Here is an 18,014-nt window from a genome sequence, read left to right on the forward strand (position 1 = left end):
TCAGCACAACTTCAGCCTTCCCCTTGAAATGGGAAATTATTGCTACTTAAAGCTCACCAACTAAACTTGTGTAGGAATTCATCCAAAATTCAGTGATTTTATAATTCAGCCCTGAAATGATGAATCAAAGCCCAGCTTCCTTTGTGTGAAATTCCATTTTTTGCCACCTCTGTCACCAAGTCCAGCCTTGTTTCCCTTGCACATGAAAAATCTGAGAGCAGGCTGCTCCTGGGGCAGCCCTGGCAGAGGGAGCAGTGCTCATGTTGGGATTTGGGGTTTTCCTGATGTTCTGGAGCAGGTGCTGATGTTGGGATTTTGGGGTTTTGCAGATGGTTTTGGGGCACCCCTAGCAGAGGGAGCAGGTGCTGATTTTGGCTTTTTGGAGATTTGCAGAAGCTCCTGGGGCAGCCCTGGCAGAGGGAGCAGGTGCTGATGTTGGGATTTTGGGGTTTTGCAGATGGTTTTGGGGCACCCCTAGCAGAGGGAGCAGGTGCTGATGTTGGGATTTGGGGTTTTGCAGATTCTCTAGAGCAGCCCTGGTACCTGATTTTGGGATTTGGGGTTTTCCAGATGCTCCTGGGTAGCCCTGGCAGAGGGAGCAAGGTGTTGATGTTGGAATTTGGAGTTTTGCAGATGCTCCTGGGTAGCTCTTTCAGAGGGAGCAGGTGCTGATTTTGGGGTTTTGGGTTTTTCAGATGCTCTGGAGCAACCCTGGCAGAGGGAGCAGGTGCTGATGTTGGAATTTGGAGTTTTGCAGATGCTCCTGGGTAGCTCTTTCAGAGGGAGCAGGTGCTGGTTTTGGGGTTTTGGGTTTTTCAGATGCTCTGGAGCAACCCTGGCAGAGGGAGCAGGTGCTGATGTTGGGATTTGGGGTTTTGCAGATGTTCCTGGGGCAGCCCTTGTACATGATTTTGGGATTTGGGGTTTTGCAGATGCTCTGGGGCAGCCCTGGCAGAGGGAGCAGTGCTGATTTTGGGGTGTTGGGGTTTTCCAGATGCTTTTGGGGCCCCCCTGGCAGAGGGAGCAGTGCTGATTTTGGGGTTTGGGGGTTTTGCAGATGCTTTTGGGGCCCCCCTGGCAGAGGGAGCAGGTTCCAATGTTGGGATTTGGGGTTTTGCAGATGCTCTGGAGCAGCCAGGAGCAGGTGCTGATTTTTGGATTTGGAGTTTTGCACATGCTCCTGGGGCTGATGTTGGGATTTGGGGTTTTCCAGATGCTCTAGAGCAGCCCTGGTACCTGATTTTGGGATTTGGGGTTTTGCAGATGCTCTGGAGCAGCCAGGAGCAGGTGCTGATTTTTTGATTTGGAGTTTTGCAGATGCTCTTGGGGCTGATGTTGGGATTTTGGGGTTTTGCAGATGCTTTTGAGGCAGCCTGGCAGAGGGAGCAGGGGCTGATGTTGGGATTTGGGGTTTTCCAGATGCTCTAGAGCAGCCCTGGTACCTGATTTTGGGATTTGGGGTTTTGCAGAAGCTCTGGGGCAGAGGGAGCAGGTCTGATTTTTGGATTTGGAGTTTTGCAGATGCTCCTGGTGCTGATGTTGGGATTTTGGAGTTTTGCAGATGCTTTTGAGGCAGCCTGGCAGAGGGAGCAGATGCTGATGTTGGGATTTTGGGTTTTTCAGGTGCTTCTGGAGCAGCAGGAGCAGGTGCTCATGTTGAGATTTGGGGTTTTCCTGATGCTTTTGAGGCACCTCTGGCAGAGGGAGCAGGCCCTGATTTTGGGATTTTGGGGTTTTCCAGATGCTCTAGAGCAGCCCTGGCAGAGGGAGCAGGTGCTGTTTTGGGGTTTTGCAGATGCTCTGGGGCAGAGGGAGGAGTGCTGATTTTTGGATTTGGACTTTCGCAGATGCTCCTGGTGCTGATGTTGGGGTTTGGGGGTTTTGCAGATGCTCTGGGGCAGAGGGAGCAGGCGCTGATTTTGGGATTTGGGGTTTTGCAGATGCTCTGGGGCAGAGGGAGCAGGTGCTGATTTTGGGATTTGGGGTTTTGCAGATGTCCTGGCAGAGGGAGCAGGCGCTGATTTTGGGATTTGGGGTTTTGCAGATGTCCTGGCAGAGGGAGCAGGCGCTGATTTTGGGGTTTGGGATTTCGCAGATGCTCTGGGACAGAGGGAGCAGGTGCTGATTTTGGGATTTCGCAGATGCTCTGGGGCAGAGGGAGCAGGTGCTGATTTTTTGATTTTGGAATTTTGCAGATGCTCCAGTCCAGGGGGATGCATAGCCAGAGCTCCCAGCAGCAAGGCTGTGCCACGGTGCCCAGGGAACAGTTCCTGCAGCTCCAGCAGCAGCTGCTGCAGGCGGAGAGGAGGAGCCAGCACCTCCAGGAAGAGCTCCAGAGCAGAGCCTCAGGGACAAACATGCAGCAGGTAAGGCCCTCCCGCGGGGAAAGTCACCAATTTTGAAGAATTTGGTTTGGTTGTCTTGGGGGTTTTTGTTTTTTCTTTATCCTGGTGAGATCCTTTCTCTGTTTATGCCAGTTCAAAAATGAGATTTCATGGCAGCAAGGATGTGTAAAAATGCTGTTTTGGTGTGGTCAGCGCAAGCCAGAGCTTTGTTCTGAAGTCCTCTTAATTTTTTTTTGAGATCAAACCACTCCCATCCACATTTAACTGGCTTTTCTCCTTGTGCTCCATGTGCAGTGAGTGTTTATAGAGGCTTTTTTTGTTGTTTCTTTACCTAATGACCCTGTCTACAACTATTAACTTTAAAATACACCACACCAAATATTGCACAGGCACCCATCACATAAAATCCTAATTTGGGCTGCTGCTGTCACAGGGAATTGTGTCAGTTGTAGCAGAGCAGAACACAAATTAATCCTTTTTTCTGAGGTTTTTCCTAATCCTTTTTCTTCCTGATTTGGCCACGAGACAAGACACTGTTCCTGCTGTACAGAAACTTCAACATTTCTGAGGGAAAACCAATTCCAAGGCAGATTAATTCATCCACTCACTTTAGTGCTAACTTTGCACCCTATAAAACTGAATTTAGGCAATAAAAAGGTTTGCATCTGCCATAAAAAATTTCCAAATTATCCTTTTCTTCAAATTAATTGGATGTTTAAATGTCTAAAGCTTTGGCTCAGGCCAAATAATGTCTTAAAATAATATTGCAACTTTACCTTATAAGAAAAGATAAGGTAAAGTAAGGTACAGTTTAATTAACCTAAAATTATATGTAGTATTTGATCTGTTTTATATTAGATATTTATTTAGATTTACACTTAGACAAATAAATTAGATAAAATACTATTAGCTATTTATTCATCTGGTAGCAGGAAAAAAAGACCCCTCTTGTATTTTAAATTTAGCTTGCAGTTACATTTTAAATAATAATAATAATAATAATAATAATTATTATTATTATTATTATATTATTATATTAACTATTGATAATTTATTATTGACGATTCAGTAGTATTAAATAATAATTATTATTATTATTATTATTATTATTATTATTATTATTATTATTATTATTATTATTATTATTATTATTATTATTATTATTATTATTATATTATTTTTAATATATTATTATTATTATTAGTGCCACCAAGACTTTGAAGCTCAAATATCTCTGAATGCGGGAATAAATATTCCAGAAAAAAGGTATTACAGATAGAGTATAGGCAGTAACCAGTTTTTTAAGTATCCAAAACTTGGAGTATTTTTTTTTTAAAGAAAAGCATAAAATCAAAATGTTTCATTAAAAAATAAAAGCAAATCATTTCAGGTTAAGTAGAAATAAATTGATTGCAAGGTTCCTTTTCAGAAGTGCATCACCACAGGCTGATGTATTTGTTCCCATCCCATGGGGAGCAAAATGTGCAGTTTAATTTCAAAATCAATCAAAGCCATATTGCAGCAGTGGCAAATGGAATGTGCTGGGATTGCATGGGGAGTGATGAGTTTGTAATTTAGATTTTGGAGCAATCTGCAAGCGAGTCACATCCTGGAACTTGCAGTTCCAGAGATGAATTGCTCCTGCAGTTCCTGGAAAAGCTTTGGGAATTTAAAAATACTTAGGCTTTTAAAATATGTGCTGTCAGTGCGCTAATGCACTTAATCCTTTTAATTTTTTCCTGAAAATGAGTGAATATTCTGCTTTATAACACTCTTTTTTACTCCAGAACTTTCTAAATCATTATTAAAAGCCAGATTTATTTGTCTCCACTTTGTGAGCACCTCCTGCTTGAGTCTCTGTTGATTTTTCTTTGCCATCCTGATTTTTTGGGTTTATCATTTAGTTGAGCTCATGTCCCTTTTAATGTCCCCTTCAGCACCCTGAAAACTTCCATGCTAATCCCTCTCCATCATCCTTTCACCAGTGAGTACAAGGTCAGGTTGTGTCCATGTGTAAAATAAATAATTTATAAATAATTTCGTTCTGCTGCTTTGCTTTTTGCAGCTTTTTAGATCCTGTCTGAGGTATCCAAAGTTATCCCCTTTATTTTTAATAGAATTATTTTGTGTTTATCCTGCTTTGCAGTTTTCAGTGCCTTTTGATCCTGGTTGTCTGTGGCTTTCCATTTATTTTGCAGTCAGTCCTGAGTTATTCTCACCCAAAGGCTGCTGTTACATGTTTAAATTTCACTAAATTAAATGAAATTATAACTCCTGGGCTGTTTGTACTGTGTTAACCTGTCTGGACGTTTGTGAATTTCCAATTTTTGTTTCTGCTGTGCCAGTGCTGTGATTACCTCATATCCCTTTCTCATTACCAAATTTGGGAGCCTGTTAATTACCCAATGCTTCCCAAAGCTTGCCTTGCACTGATTGATATTTGAGTTGCTCAGTTTCCCCTTTGCAGAGTTCTTTATTTCAAATTCCATCTCACTCTGAGGGAAAAACAACAACGTTTGAGATAGAAATGCAAAGTTTTCAAAGGAGTCCAGTTTGGCTGCATTTTCCCCAAATACTTGGCAATCTGAGATTTTATATATTTTAAATATATATTTATTATAGTTATATATAATATTTAGCTACATTTTTTCCCAAATGCTTGGAAATCTGTGAGGTTTTATATAGATATAAAATATATATATATGCAGACATACATATATAAATCAAAATATTTTTATGTAGTGTTTGGCTATATTTTCCCCAAATGCTTGGCAATCTGTGAGATTTTACAGATATATTTTAAATATCTATATATTATAATATCTATATATTGAAATATTTATATATATATAAATATATATTTATATTTTTATATAATGTCTGGAGACACTTTCCCCAAATGCTTGGCAATGTGTCAGGTTTTATATATATATATATATATATAAATTAAAATATATATACATATATATATATAATATTTTGGTTTTTCCCAAAAGCTTGGCAATCTGTAAGATTTTATGCATATATTTTAAATATGTATATATTATAATATCTGTATATTTAAATATCTATATATTATATTTTTATATAATGTCTGGACACATTTTTCCCAAATGCTTGGCAATCTGTGAGGTTTTAAATATATATATATGTATATATATAAAAAATATGTATGTATATGTATATATATGTATGTATATGCATATATATGTATATATATATGTGTATATATATATAATATTTATATCTAATGTCTGGATACATTTTCCCCAAATACTTGGCAATCTGAGTTTTTATATATTTTTTTTTAAATAGACATATATATATATATTATACTTATATAAAATGTTTGGCTATATTTTTCCCAAATTCTTGGCAATCTGAGTTTTTATATATACTATATGAGATTTTCATGCTATAAATGAGATTTTTAGAGAGAGAGGAGGATTTCCTCTATAAAATTTTGCTACCTCAATCACTTACACTGATTTTTTAAAAACCATGGATGAGAGTCCTTAGATGTAGAAAACCCCCCTCAATCTCCCAGCTAATATTGATATTTACAGCTATAAAATAGAAAATATTGCAGTGCTGCTATCGATATTTACAACTACAAAACAGAAAATATTGCAGTGCGGCTATCGATATTTACGGCTTAAAAATAGAAAATATTGCAGCGCTGCTATCGATATTTACGGCTATAAAATAGAAAATATTGCAGCGCTGCTATCGATATTTACAGCTATAAAATAGAAAATATTGCAGCGCTGCTATAGATATTTACAGCTATAAAATAGAAAATATTGCAGTGCTGATATCGATATTTACGGCTATAAAATAGAAAATATTGCAGCGCTGCTATCGATATTTACGGCTATAAAATAGAAAATATTGCAGTGCTGATATCGATATTTACGGCTATAAAATAGAAAATATTGCAGTGCTGATATCGATATTTACGGCTATAAAATAGAAAATATCGCAGTGCTGATATCGATATTTACGGCTACAAAACAGAAAATATTGCAGTGCTGATATCGATATTTACAGCTATAAAATAGAAAATATTGCAGTGCTGATATCGATATTTACAGCTATAAAATAGAAAATATTGCAGTGCTGATATCGATATTTACGGCTATAAAATAGAAAATATTGCAGTGCTGATATCGATATTTACGGCTACAAAATAGAAAATATTGCAGCGCTGCTATCGATATTTACGGCTACAAAATAGAAAATATTGCAGTGCTGCTATCGATATTTACAGCTATAAAATAGAAAATATTGCAGCGCTGCTATCGATATTTACGGATATAAAATAGAAAATATTGCAGCGCTGCTATCGATATTTACGGCTATAAAATAGAAAATATTGCAGCGCTGCTATCGATATTTACGGCTATAAAATAGAAAATATTGCAGTGCTGCTATCGATATTTACAGCTATAAAACAGAAAATATCGCAGTGCTGATATCGATATTTACGGCTTAAAAACAGAAAATATTGCAGTGCTGATATCGATATTTACAGCTATAAAATAGAAAATATTGCAGCGCTGCTATCGATATTTACGGATATAAAATAGAAAATATTGCAGTGCTGATATTGCTATAAAATAGAAAATATTGAAGTGCTGCTATCGATATTTACGGCTATAAAATAGAAAATATTGCAGTGCTGCTATCGATATTTACGGCTGCAAAATAGAAAATATTGCAGTGCTGCTATCGATATTTACGGCTATAAAATAGAAAATATTGCAGTGCTGCTATCGATATTTACGGCTACAAAACAGAAAATATTGCAGTGCTGATATCGATATTTACAGCTATAAAATAGAAAATATTGCAGTGCTGATATCGATATTTACAGCTATAAAATAGAAAATATTGCAGTGCTGATATCGATATTTACAGCTACAAAACAGAAAATATTGCAGTGCTGATATCGATATTTACGGCTATAAAACAGAAAATATTGCAGTGCTGCTATCGATATTTACGGCTATAAAATAGAAAATATCGCGGTGCTGCTATCGATATTTACGGCTATAAAATAGAAAATATTGCAGCGCTGCTATCGATATTTACGGCTATAAAATAGAAAATATTGCAGTGCTGCTATCGATATTTACGGCTATAAAATAGAAAATATTGCAGTGCTGATATCGATATTTACGGCTATAAAACAGAAAATATTGCAGTGCTGCTATCGATATTTACAGCTACAAAACAGAAAATATTGCAGTGCTGATATCGATATTTACGGCTATAAAACAGAAAATATTGCAGTGCTGATATCAATATTTACGGCTACAAAATAGAAAATATTGCAGCGCTGATATCGATATTTACGGCTACAAAATAGAAAATATTGCAGCGCTGCTATCGATATTTACGGCTATAAAATAGAAAATATTGCAGTGCTGATATCGATATTTACGGCTATAAAATAGAAAATATTGCAGCGCTGCTATCGATATTTACGGCTATAAAATAGAAAATATTGCAGTGCTGCTATCGATATTTACGGCTATAAAATAGAAAATATTGCAGTGCTGCTATCGATATTTACAGCTATAAAATAGAAAATATTGCAGCGCTGCTATCGATATTTACGGATATAAAATAGAAAATATTGCAGCGCTGATATCGATATTTACGGCTATAAAAAAGAAAATATTGCAGTGCTGGTATTGATATTTACAGCTATAAAACAGAAAATATTGCAGTGCTGCTATTGATATTTACAGCTACAAAACAGAAAATATTGCAGCGCTGATATCGATATTTACGGATATAAAACAGAAAATATTGCAGTGCTGCTATCGATATTTACAGCTATAAAATATAAAATATTGCAGCGCTGCTATCGATATTTACGGCTATAAAACAGAAAATATTGCAGTGCTGATATCGATATTTACGGCTATAAAATAGAAAATATCGCGGTGCTGCTATCGATATTTACGGCTACAAAACAGAAAATATTGCAGTGCTGATATCGATATTTACCGCTATAAAATAGAAAATACTCTGCATGCTTTTCCCTGTGTGTGTGTATTTTTTCCTTTGCCCCGTGGTGCTTGCCTTGCCTGTTCTGGAGCTGGTTTTGGCTGGCAGTGTGGGTGTTTGAGGGCCGCTGGATGTCCGGGTGAAGTTTTGCCCCTTCCCTTGTCTCTGCAGGCCGTGCTACCGGAGCAGCGCGCAGTGCATGCGGATTCCTACCGCAGGATCGGGCACCTCTGACTCCTCTGGCTGCTCCCGACCCGTTCCTTTGCCATCACAGACACACACACACACAACTGGCATAAGCTCAGAAACTTGAGGATCAAATCTTTTTTTTTCCCTTTTTTTTCCCCCTATTTTTCCTTGATTTTTCCCTTTTTTTTCCCTAATTTCCTTTATTTTTCCCTTTATTTTCTTCCTTTATTTTTCCCTTGTTTTTTCCCTTTTTTTCCTAATTTCCTTTATATTTTTTCCTTTGTATTTTTTCCTTTATATTTTTCCTTTATTATTTTCCCCTTTATTATTTTTCCTTTATTTTCCCCTTTATTATTTTTCCTTTATTATTTTCCCCTTTATTATTTTTCCCCTTTATTATTTTCCCCTTTATTATTTTTCCCCCCTTTATTATTTTTCCCCCCTTTATTATTTTTCCCCCTTTATTATTTTCCCCCCTTTATTATTTTCCCCCCTTTATTATTTTCCCCCCTTTATTATTTTCCCCCCTTTATTATTTTCCCCCCTTTATTATTTTCCCCCCTTTATTATTTTCCCCCCTTTATTATTTTCCCCCCTTTATTATTTTTCCCCCTTTATTATTTTTCCCCCTTTATTATTTTCCCCCCTTTATTATTTTCCCCCCTTTATTATTTTCCCCCCTTTATTATTTTCCCCCCTTTATTATTTTCCCCCCTTTATTATTTTTCCCCCTTTATTATTTTTCCCCCTTTATTATTTTTCCCCCTTTATTATTTTTCCCCCTTTATTATTTTTCCCCCTTTATTATTTTTCCCCCCTTTATTATTTTCCCCCCTTTATTTTTTTCCCCCCTTTATTATTTTTCCCCCTTTATTATTTTTCCCCCCTTTATTATTTTTCCCCCCTTTATTATTTTTCCCCCCTTTATTTTTTTTCCCCCCTTTATTTTTTCCCCCCTTTATTTTTTCCCCCCTTTATTTTTTCCCCTCTATTTTTCCCTTTATTTATTTTTTCTTTAGTTCTTTTTTCTTTATTTATTTTTTCTTTATTTATTTTTTCTTTATTTATTGTCCTTTTTTTTTTCCTTTATTTATTTTTGTTTTCTCTTTTCCTTTTTCCCTTTTCTTTTTCCTCTTTTCTCCCTAAAAACCAGCAAAAAAAAAAAACTCTCCGCAGTGTTATTTTCTTATTTATTTGTCTAGAAGCTATTTTGTGAAAGCTCAGAAGCTTCCAGAAGCTTTTAAAAATTTGTTACAAACGGGTTTTATTTATGCTATTTAAAATGTGCAGTTGTTCAGTATGGGAAAGAGCCTATTTTTCTCAAATGGTACTAATTTTATATGAGATTTGAAGAAAACCTGGGGTATTTATACTGCATTTTTGTACAAGATGTATAAACTTTTTAACAGGGAAAGATGACTTTTTTTGATGTAAATGAAAAATAAAATCTTTTTTTTTAAGCATAATGTCTCTTGTCTTCATAGAAATCAATAATTTCCTCTTCAAGAATGAACAAGTTTTAGATAAAATATTTATCTTTGATGATGAACATTGTTATATCAGGACTTCTGGGAAATATTTGTGGTAGGGATGTGCTAGAGTACAGAAACTCAGCTTTTCTTTAAGCAGAGGGACCTGAAAATTTAAGAAAATGAGAAATCTTCTACTGCTGTGGCCATAAAGTAAAAAAGGGAAAATTATTGTTTATTGGACAAAATTCTGTAGTTTTTATTTTGTCTCAAACTAGGATTTTAATAAAATTTTAGTAATTTATTAGGATTTAGTTAATTAATTTAATCAAAGTAGGATTTCAATACTTTAATAGTTGAGCACAGCACCTCTTTAAGGCCTGCTTTTTTCATGCTGGAGCCATGAACCATTTCAGCTGTTTGCTTGCAAATATCTTTTTTTCTCCTATTTTAAATGACCTTAAAGCTGCTGCCTGAGCTGACTTCTCCCATTTAACATGAAATAATGGGAAGTGAGAATATTTAAGGCAAAAAAACCCAGGGATGAAAGGTATTGAGACCCCTCTGATTCTTATTTTCCACGTAATTACTCACTCAGGGCTCCTGCAACCAATGGAAAGTGGAATGGTGAATTCCAAGGTTTTGAATTCCAACCAAATTCCATTAATTCAGGAAAATATCCACTCCACCCACACAGTAAAACTGTTTTCTGTGTGCCTCTAATGTAAATTTTTTCATAAAAATAGATTATCACATAATCTCATACACAGATTTGAGTTTCTGGTGCTACAGCAAATAAAATGTTGAGTGAGATTAAATCAGCCCCCAAGGGGATCATTTTGTAGGGTTTAAATGAGGAACTCCCTGCCTGAAGCAGATTTTTATTTCTCCTCCTCCACAGGTGGGATGGGTTTGGGTTTGAAGGTGTTTTATTTTGGGTTGCTGCTTTCTCAGACTTTCATCTTCTCAAATGACTGCCTGGAATTTGAGTAACAAACCAGCATTAAAATCAAATCTCAAATTTCCTGCAGTCAGCGTTTAAAGTTCCTAAATGCAAAGAGGTTCTTTTGTAATTCCTGATGTTTGTTATTTATTTGGGAAAATTTCCCTCAGGTGTTTGTGTAATATGACACAGAATTAGGATGCTTTTAGTTACACTGTCACCTTGCTGAAGGAAAAGAAGGAAAACCAGTTTGGGGTTATGAAAACTAATCTAAAAAGATATAAAGAATGAAGTTTGGAATCCTACTTCTTTTGGATATTACTGAATTCTTTTGCAATTCCTGATCTTTATTATTTATTTGGGAAAATTTCCCTCAGGTGTTTGTGTAACAGGACACAGCATTATGATGCTCTTAGTTAGACTGTCACCTTGCTGAAGAAAAACCAGTTTAGAGTTATGAAAACTAAACTAAAAAGATATAAAAAAAGAAGTTGGGAATCCTACTTTTGGATATTACTCAAGTTCTTTTTTAATTCCTGATGTTTCTTTTATTTGGGAAAATTTCCCTCAGGTGTTTGTGTAACGTGACACAATTATGATTGTTTTAGTTACACTGTCACCTTGCTGAAGAAAAAGAAGAAAACCTAGTTTAGGGTTATGAAAACTAATCTAAAAAATCTATGTAAAATCTATGTAATCTATGTAAAAAATGTAGTTTATAATCCTTCTTTTGGATATTAGTCAGTTTGAAGGGATCTCTGGCATGGTAGAGTTACATTGTCAAACATGACCTTATAACTTCACCTTATTTTTATTCTAAAGTCATTAAATTGGCTTTTTGTTTCCCACGTTCATCAGAAATTTGGCAGCACCAAAGAACAAGAAAAGGAAATTATCCAGCTCTGTTACAGACCAGACAGAAGAAGTTCTGAATTTTATGTCATTTTTCCTTGATTTGGTAATTTCAAATGTAACTTGCTTGGAAAACCAGTGAAATGCTGAGAGAGTCCTTTAAGTGTTGCCATAAATATTTTGCTTTAATTAAAGGTTTATTAATTTAATTGCCTCTAAATCAGACTGAAATGTGGATGGCCACCTAGTTTTTGGAGCATAAACTGGAAAAAAAAAACCAGACTGGTGAATGGGAACTGATTTTAACTGATTTTCACATCAATGTTGCTTTCCAGGAGGGTCACGAGCAGCTCCTAAAAATGATGGAAGAGAGAATGATGGATGTGGAGCAGAAATTAAGGCTTGTGAAGAGGCTTCTCCAAGATAAAGTCAATCAGCTGAAAGAACAAGTAAGTGTGCTTGGATTTCCTCAAACCTTCCCCATTCCTTCTCTAAACCCCTAAGAAAGCAAAAATCTGCAAAGCTGTTGTTCAGAATAAAGTTAAAGGTGTTTTTTATTTAATTTTATTCTGAGCTTAACTGCAGCATGTTTGCCCGAAATTCATAAAACTCCAAATTGGGGACTGAATCCACTACTCATTAATTTCCTAAATCAAGAAACAAAAATCAAATTTCAGCTGAGGGTGCTAATTGAAAAAGTTGCTTAGAAAAGGAGGAAAAAAAAATTTCCTGAGGAGAAAAGATTGATTTCTGTAAGGCCTCCTGCCCCAAATTCATCCTTTGTTTGATGTGGTTTTGGGGCTTTTGGAAGTATCTTTGTGGGATCACTGGGCTTGTGGATTCTTTTGTGCACTAAATTTACCCTTAGAGGAGAAATGGTGTAAAGGAGAATTCACCTGACAAGGTTAATTTGAATCCCTCTGTTACCAACTCCATCTCCTTAAAAACCTTTCAAGTCTCAAAATTTTCAGAGCATCTCTAAAGACCCTGTGTTTTTAATGAGAGGAGTGGGGTTTTATTTTGATATTTGAATTATAATTGACACATTCATCTACTTCCCCACCTCCTTTTGGGTTTTTCTTCGCCTTTTGCTGAGTTCCTTGTCCCATTCCCACCTTTCCAAGAACACCAAGGGTCACCAACCCCAGCTCCTTAAAAACCTTTCTGGGTTTTCAATGAGAGGAGTGGGGTTTTACTTTAATATTTGAACTATAATTGACACATTCAAGGGTTACCAACTCCATCTCCTTAAAAAATCTTGTCTCAAAAATTTCTGAGCATCTCTAAAGACCCTGTGTTTTTAATGAGACGAGTGGGGTTTTATTTTGATTTTTAATTATAATTGACACATTCATCTACTTCCCCATCACCTTTTGGATTTTTTCGTTGCCTTTTGCTGAGTCCATTGTCCCATTCCCACCTCACCTTTCCAAGAACACCAAGAGTTACCAATCCCAGCTCCTTAAAAACCTTTCTGGGTTTTTAATGAGAGGAGTGGGGTTTTACTTTAATATTTGAACTATAATTGACACATTCAAGGGTTACCAACTCCATCTCCTTAAAAAATCTTGTCTCAAAAATTTCTGAGCATCTCTAAAGACCCTGGGTTTTTAATGAGAGGAGTAGGGTTTTATTTTGATATTTGAACTATAATTAACACATTCATCTACTTCCCCACCTCCTTTTGGGTTTTTCTTCGCCTTTTGCTGAGTCCCTTGTCCCATTCCCAGCTTTCCAAGAACACCAAGGGTCACCAACCCCATCTCCTTAAAAAACCTTTCTGGGTTTTTGATGGGAGGAGTGGGGTTTTACTTTAATATTTGAACTATAATTGACACATTCATCTACTTCCCACCTCCTTTTGGGTTTTTCTTTGCCTTTTGCTGAGTCCCTTGTTCCATTCCCACCCCAGCTTTCCAAGAACACCAAGAGTTACCAATCCCAGCTCCTTAAAAACCTTTCCAATCTCAAACATTTCAGAGCATCTCTAAAGACCCTGTGTTTTTAATGAGAGGAGTGGTGTTTTTCTTTGATTTTTGAATTATAATTGACACATTCATCTACTTCCCCATCACCTTTTGGATTTTTTCTTTGCCTTTTGCTGAGTCCCTTGTTCCATTCCCACCCCAGCTTTCCAAGAACACCAAGAGTTACCAATCCCAGCTCCTTAAAAACCTTTCCAATCTCAAACATTTCAGAGCATCTCTAAAGACCCTGTGTTTTTAATGAGAGGAGTGGTGTTTTTCTTTGATTTTTGAATTATAATTGACACATTCATCTACTTCCCCATCACCTTTTGGATTTTTTCTTTGCATTTTGCTGAGTTCCTTGTCCCATTCCCACCTCACCTTTCCAAGAACACCAAGGGTCACCAACCCCAGCTCCTTAAAATCCTTTCTGGGTTTTCAATGAGAGGAGTGGGGTTTTACTTTAATATTTGAACTATAATTGACACATTCAAGGGTTACCAACTCCATCTCCTTAAAAAATCTTGTCTCAAAAATTTCTGAGCATCTCTAAAGACCCTGGGTTTTTAATGAGAGGAGTGGGGTTTTACTTTAATATTTGAACTGTAATTGACACATTCAAGGGTTACCAACTCCATCTCCTTAAAAAATCTTGTCTCAAAAATTTCTGAGCATCTCTAAAGACCCTGGGTTTTTAATGAGAGGAGTAGGGTTTTATTTTGATATTTGAATTATAATTAACATATTCATCTACTTCCCCACCTCCTTTTGGGTTTTTCTTCGCCTTTTGCTGAGTCCCTTGTCCCATTCCCAGCTTTCCAAGAACACCAAGGGTCACCAACCCCATCTCCTTAAAAAACCTTTCTGGGTTTTTGATGGGAGGAGTGGGGTTTTACTTTAATATTAGAACTATAATTGACACATTCACCTACTTCCCCACCTCTTTTGGGGTTTTTCTTTGCCTTTTGCTGAGTCCCTTGTCCCATCCCCACCCAGCTTTCCAAGAACACCAAGGCAGATGCCATGGTCAAGGATCTCTACGTGGAGAACGCGCAGCTGCTGAAGGCTCTGGAGGTGACAGAGCAGAGGCAGAAAACTGCAGAGAGGAAAAATTATCTACTGGAAGAGAAAATTGCCAACCTCAACAGAATAGTGAAGAATTTGGCCTCCCCCTCCTTCAGCCCAGAGATCAGGTCATAGCAAAGCTGTTGTGTGCCACAGCCCCTGCACTTTACTGAAATGGGAATATTTCAGCTTCTCACTGCGTTGCCTTTTTTTACTGAATGAGTTTTGGTTACAAATGCCTCCCCAGAGAGCACAGAGCTGATTCCCAAAATGGACACTACCAAAGGAGAATTTTGTTGGTTCCCAAATTGGGTTTCTGCTAAGTTTTGCCTAAAAATAATCATCACTATGTAAAAAACTTCAAACTTCTGTTTTTCTAGGTTAACCTATTTTGATGCCTTGGCTTTCATTACAATCCAAATTCTGAATTACCTGTACTGGATCATCTAGATTGAAGCAAAGGCCTAAAGAAAACTCAGATTGTTGAACTGAAAACTTAAGATTTTCAGCTTTCTAAAATAGCTCCAAACCTAGAAATGCTGATGGTTCAGTCTTCAACACTCAGCAAAAATGTAATTGAAGGCAAGACTTTGCTGCTATGGGCTGTGTCCTGTGAACTTATTCTAGTTTCTCTAAAGCAATTATTCATCTGGTTTCTCTAAAGCAATTATTCATTAGGCTTCTGAGTTGTTCTTCATGGCTGTTCCTCTGCAGAGCTCAAAAAAAAAGAGATTTATTTCAAATACAGAACTAGACTACTGCCTCCAACTAAGTGTGACAATATTTCATCTGAAGAAATTTCCCAACTAGCAAATAAAGACTATTATTTCCTTTATTTTTAAGCTGTGCTGCCAGACAACTCTGAATTGTAGAGGCCTTACTGGTTTTGTATATGGAAATAAGTTAAACCAAGGAAGAGTCACTCAGCAGAAGCAGAGCTGGGAGCTTTGTTTATGTGATTTGTAAATTCAGTAAAGCAGTGCAGTGCATTTATTAAACTGCTGGCGGAAGAATGAAGAGGGGCACTGGGATGATTTTGTCAGTGGGATCCTGGTGTTGGAACCCTCATGAGCATGGAGCTTTGCCAGGAATGCAGCATTTGCTCTGACCTGAGGAATCATTTGGAAAATTCTTGTCTTTTGTGTTAATCCTAGTGCAGAATCTGTCATTAGTTGTGAAGAAACACATTCAGTGTAATCGTGAAGAACTCAGGGAGTAGCAGCCTAAATCAGCTTCCTTCAGCTATAAATGTGGGTATCAATGTCAGCAGAGGGAGATAAACACCCCTGAGGGCAAGCAGGACAAAACAAATTGGATTTGGGTGAGTATTTCCTTGGTGCTCCCTACCCAGGTTCCAGAGAAGCATCGAGGTTTGGGATGAGTGGAAAAATGAAATTTTTTGAGAACCCCTTCAAGACAGAGGGGTTTGCCAGAGGAGCTGGATGAGAGCCTGCCTGCTCAACGGGGTGTGTGTTATCCTGCCCTGCCTCCCCTGAAACAGTCAGACACAATTAAACACTGTAAATAAACTGGGGCCATTCTGGAGTACTTGAAACTGGACCTCGTTAAATGCAAGACTGGGAGGGGGAGGAAGAGGTGGTGTTTTGTCTCAGAGACCACTGGCAAGTGATCATTGTGTCAGGAGCCAAAATTCCTCCAGAAACTGGGGTAAAACTGCCTGCAAGCTGTGGGGGAGCAGATGGAAAATGAGATTTACTTTGTACTGATGTGGCTGAGAGGATGTTCCCTGTGTCTCTGGGGTTGCTTACCCATTTTGGAGGGGTTGTGGACTGAACCCACAAACCCCAAAGACACAGGGAGTGACTTTTTCCTCCTCCTTTTCCTCCTCTATTGCTTTGTGCAGGCAACAAAGTGGAAACGGAAGCAGAGTCATGGAATAACATCACGTTGGAGTCCTCATAAATTATTTCACTGCTGTGCTCTTCTAATTGCATGTAGTGGAGATTTCTCCAAGTCATCCCAAATTCAAGGATTTACAGATTTTTTCAGAGGCTGCAAAAATATTTTCACAAACTGAAAGTGTCTTAAAATGATAGAAAGCTGAGGGTTTGAAAAGCTGAAGTAGTGATTTATTGGTACTTGCATTACCAAATGGTGTGAGTTACATGTTAATAAATCTCTGTGTGGGTACCAGGGCTGTGTGTTGGCAAAGTGGGAACTGAGCACACCCTAAACCCATGCTCTGGAAATCAGCAAAGTTCCAAAATAATTCCAGGAAACAAAAGAAATAAGGTTCAGAACTGTATTTGTAAAAAAATACTATTATCTAGTATATTTAAAGACTACTTCATACCTTGACCTTGATTTACTTGTGTCTGTGACCAGAGTCTAAAAGAAAGGAATGAATATTTCACTGAAATTATTGTGCAATTATTTTCATGTTGCTCAATTTAAAGGCTGGACTAATTCTTTTAATCTCCTGGTAGTTACCAGGCTTTTATAAACCAAACATAGACATTGCTAGAGCACAGCACCAAAAAGGGAGAAGCAGAAATAGGGAAAAGGGACTTCGGTTTTTTTCCCTTTCCCCCCTATCCTACTTTGCTGTACCTTCACTAAACTTCAGAAAAAAACAACCACAGGAGAGAGGAGGAGGAAAACGTGCTGTTGGTAAAAGCTCCAGTTTCACAGGAAGATTTGTGTGGATTGATTCTCAGAAGTGCCTTTTGCCTTCCTGTACTGTAGTGGCTGGGGTGCCACGGGACAATTCAGGACAATCCCTTCCCACAAGGAGGGATCCCAGAGCAAGGCAGAGCTGCTTCCACACGTTGCTCCCGAGTTCAGTGTGGCAGCTCAGAAGGGAAGCTGTTGTTTGACAAAGTCCAGGCTACTGAAAATAAGCATAGAAACACATAATTTATTAAGCATTAGGGGTGTTTTGTGCATGAATGTGTCTCCTATGCAGAATAGGCAAAAAAACCAAAGTATTTAATGTTATTGTTGCAGTCAAAAATCACTGAACTTTTAGGCCTTGTTCCTACAACAGGTCCTGCCATGTCAGATATGAACTACTTCATTACCAGAAGGTGTTTTAAATGTTTTCAGCTCTTACTTTATGAATCACTGTGAAAATAAAGGCACATAGACATTTCAGGTTGGGGGTTCTGGAAGGGGACAGACCCCAGGTTAAACAGAGGTGTACAAA

The 18,014-nt window shown here is 37.4% G+C and overlaps 1 protein-coding gene across 2 annotated transcripts in view; it reads left to right on the forward strand.

Moving 5' to 3' along the window:
* The window catches only part of NIN (ninein), a 64,106-nt gene extending 48,610 nt beyond the window's left edge, over positions 1–15,496 (forward strand). The window contains exons 28-31 of one of the 2 annotated variants that reach the window (XM_058807232.1): positions 1,636–1,655; positions 2,205–2,366; positions 12,152–12,265; positions 14,780–15,496. In XM_058807232.1, coding sequence (XP_058663215.1) covers positions 1,636–1,655; positions 2,205–2,366; positions 12,152–12,265; positions 14,780–14,983 — 500 coding nt within the window. In that variant the 3' untranslated portion in view covers positions 14,984–15,496. Of the gene's footprint in view, positions 1–1,635; positions 1,656–2,195; positions 2,367–12,151; positions 12,266–14,779 lie in introns of both variants that reach the window. The other variant, XM_058807231.1, reaches the window with a different exon arrangement.
* The last annotated feature ends 2,518 nt before the right edge of the window (positions 15,497–18,014 follow it).

Source organism: Ammospiza caudacuta, chromosome 6 (genome assembly GCF_027887145.1).
Source record: "Ammospiza caudacuta isolate bAmmCau1 chromosome 6, bAmmCau1.pri, whole genome shotgun sequence".
Lineage (NCBI taxonomy): Eukaryota > Metazoa > Chordata > Aves > Passeriformes > Passerellidae > Ammospiza > Ammospiza caudacuta.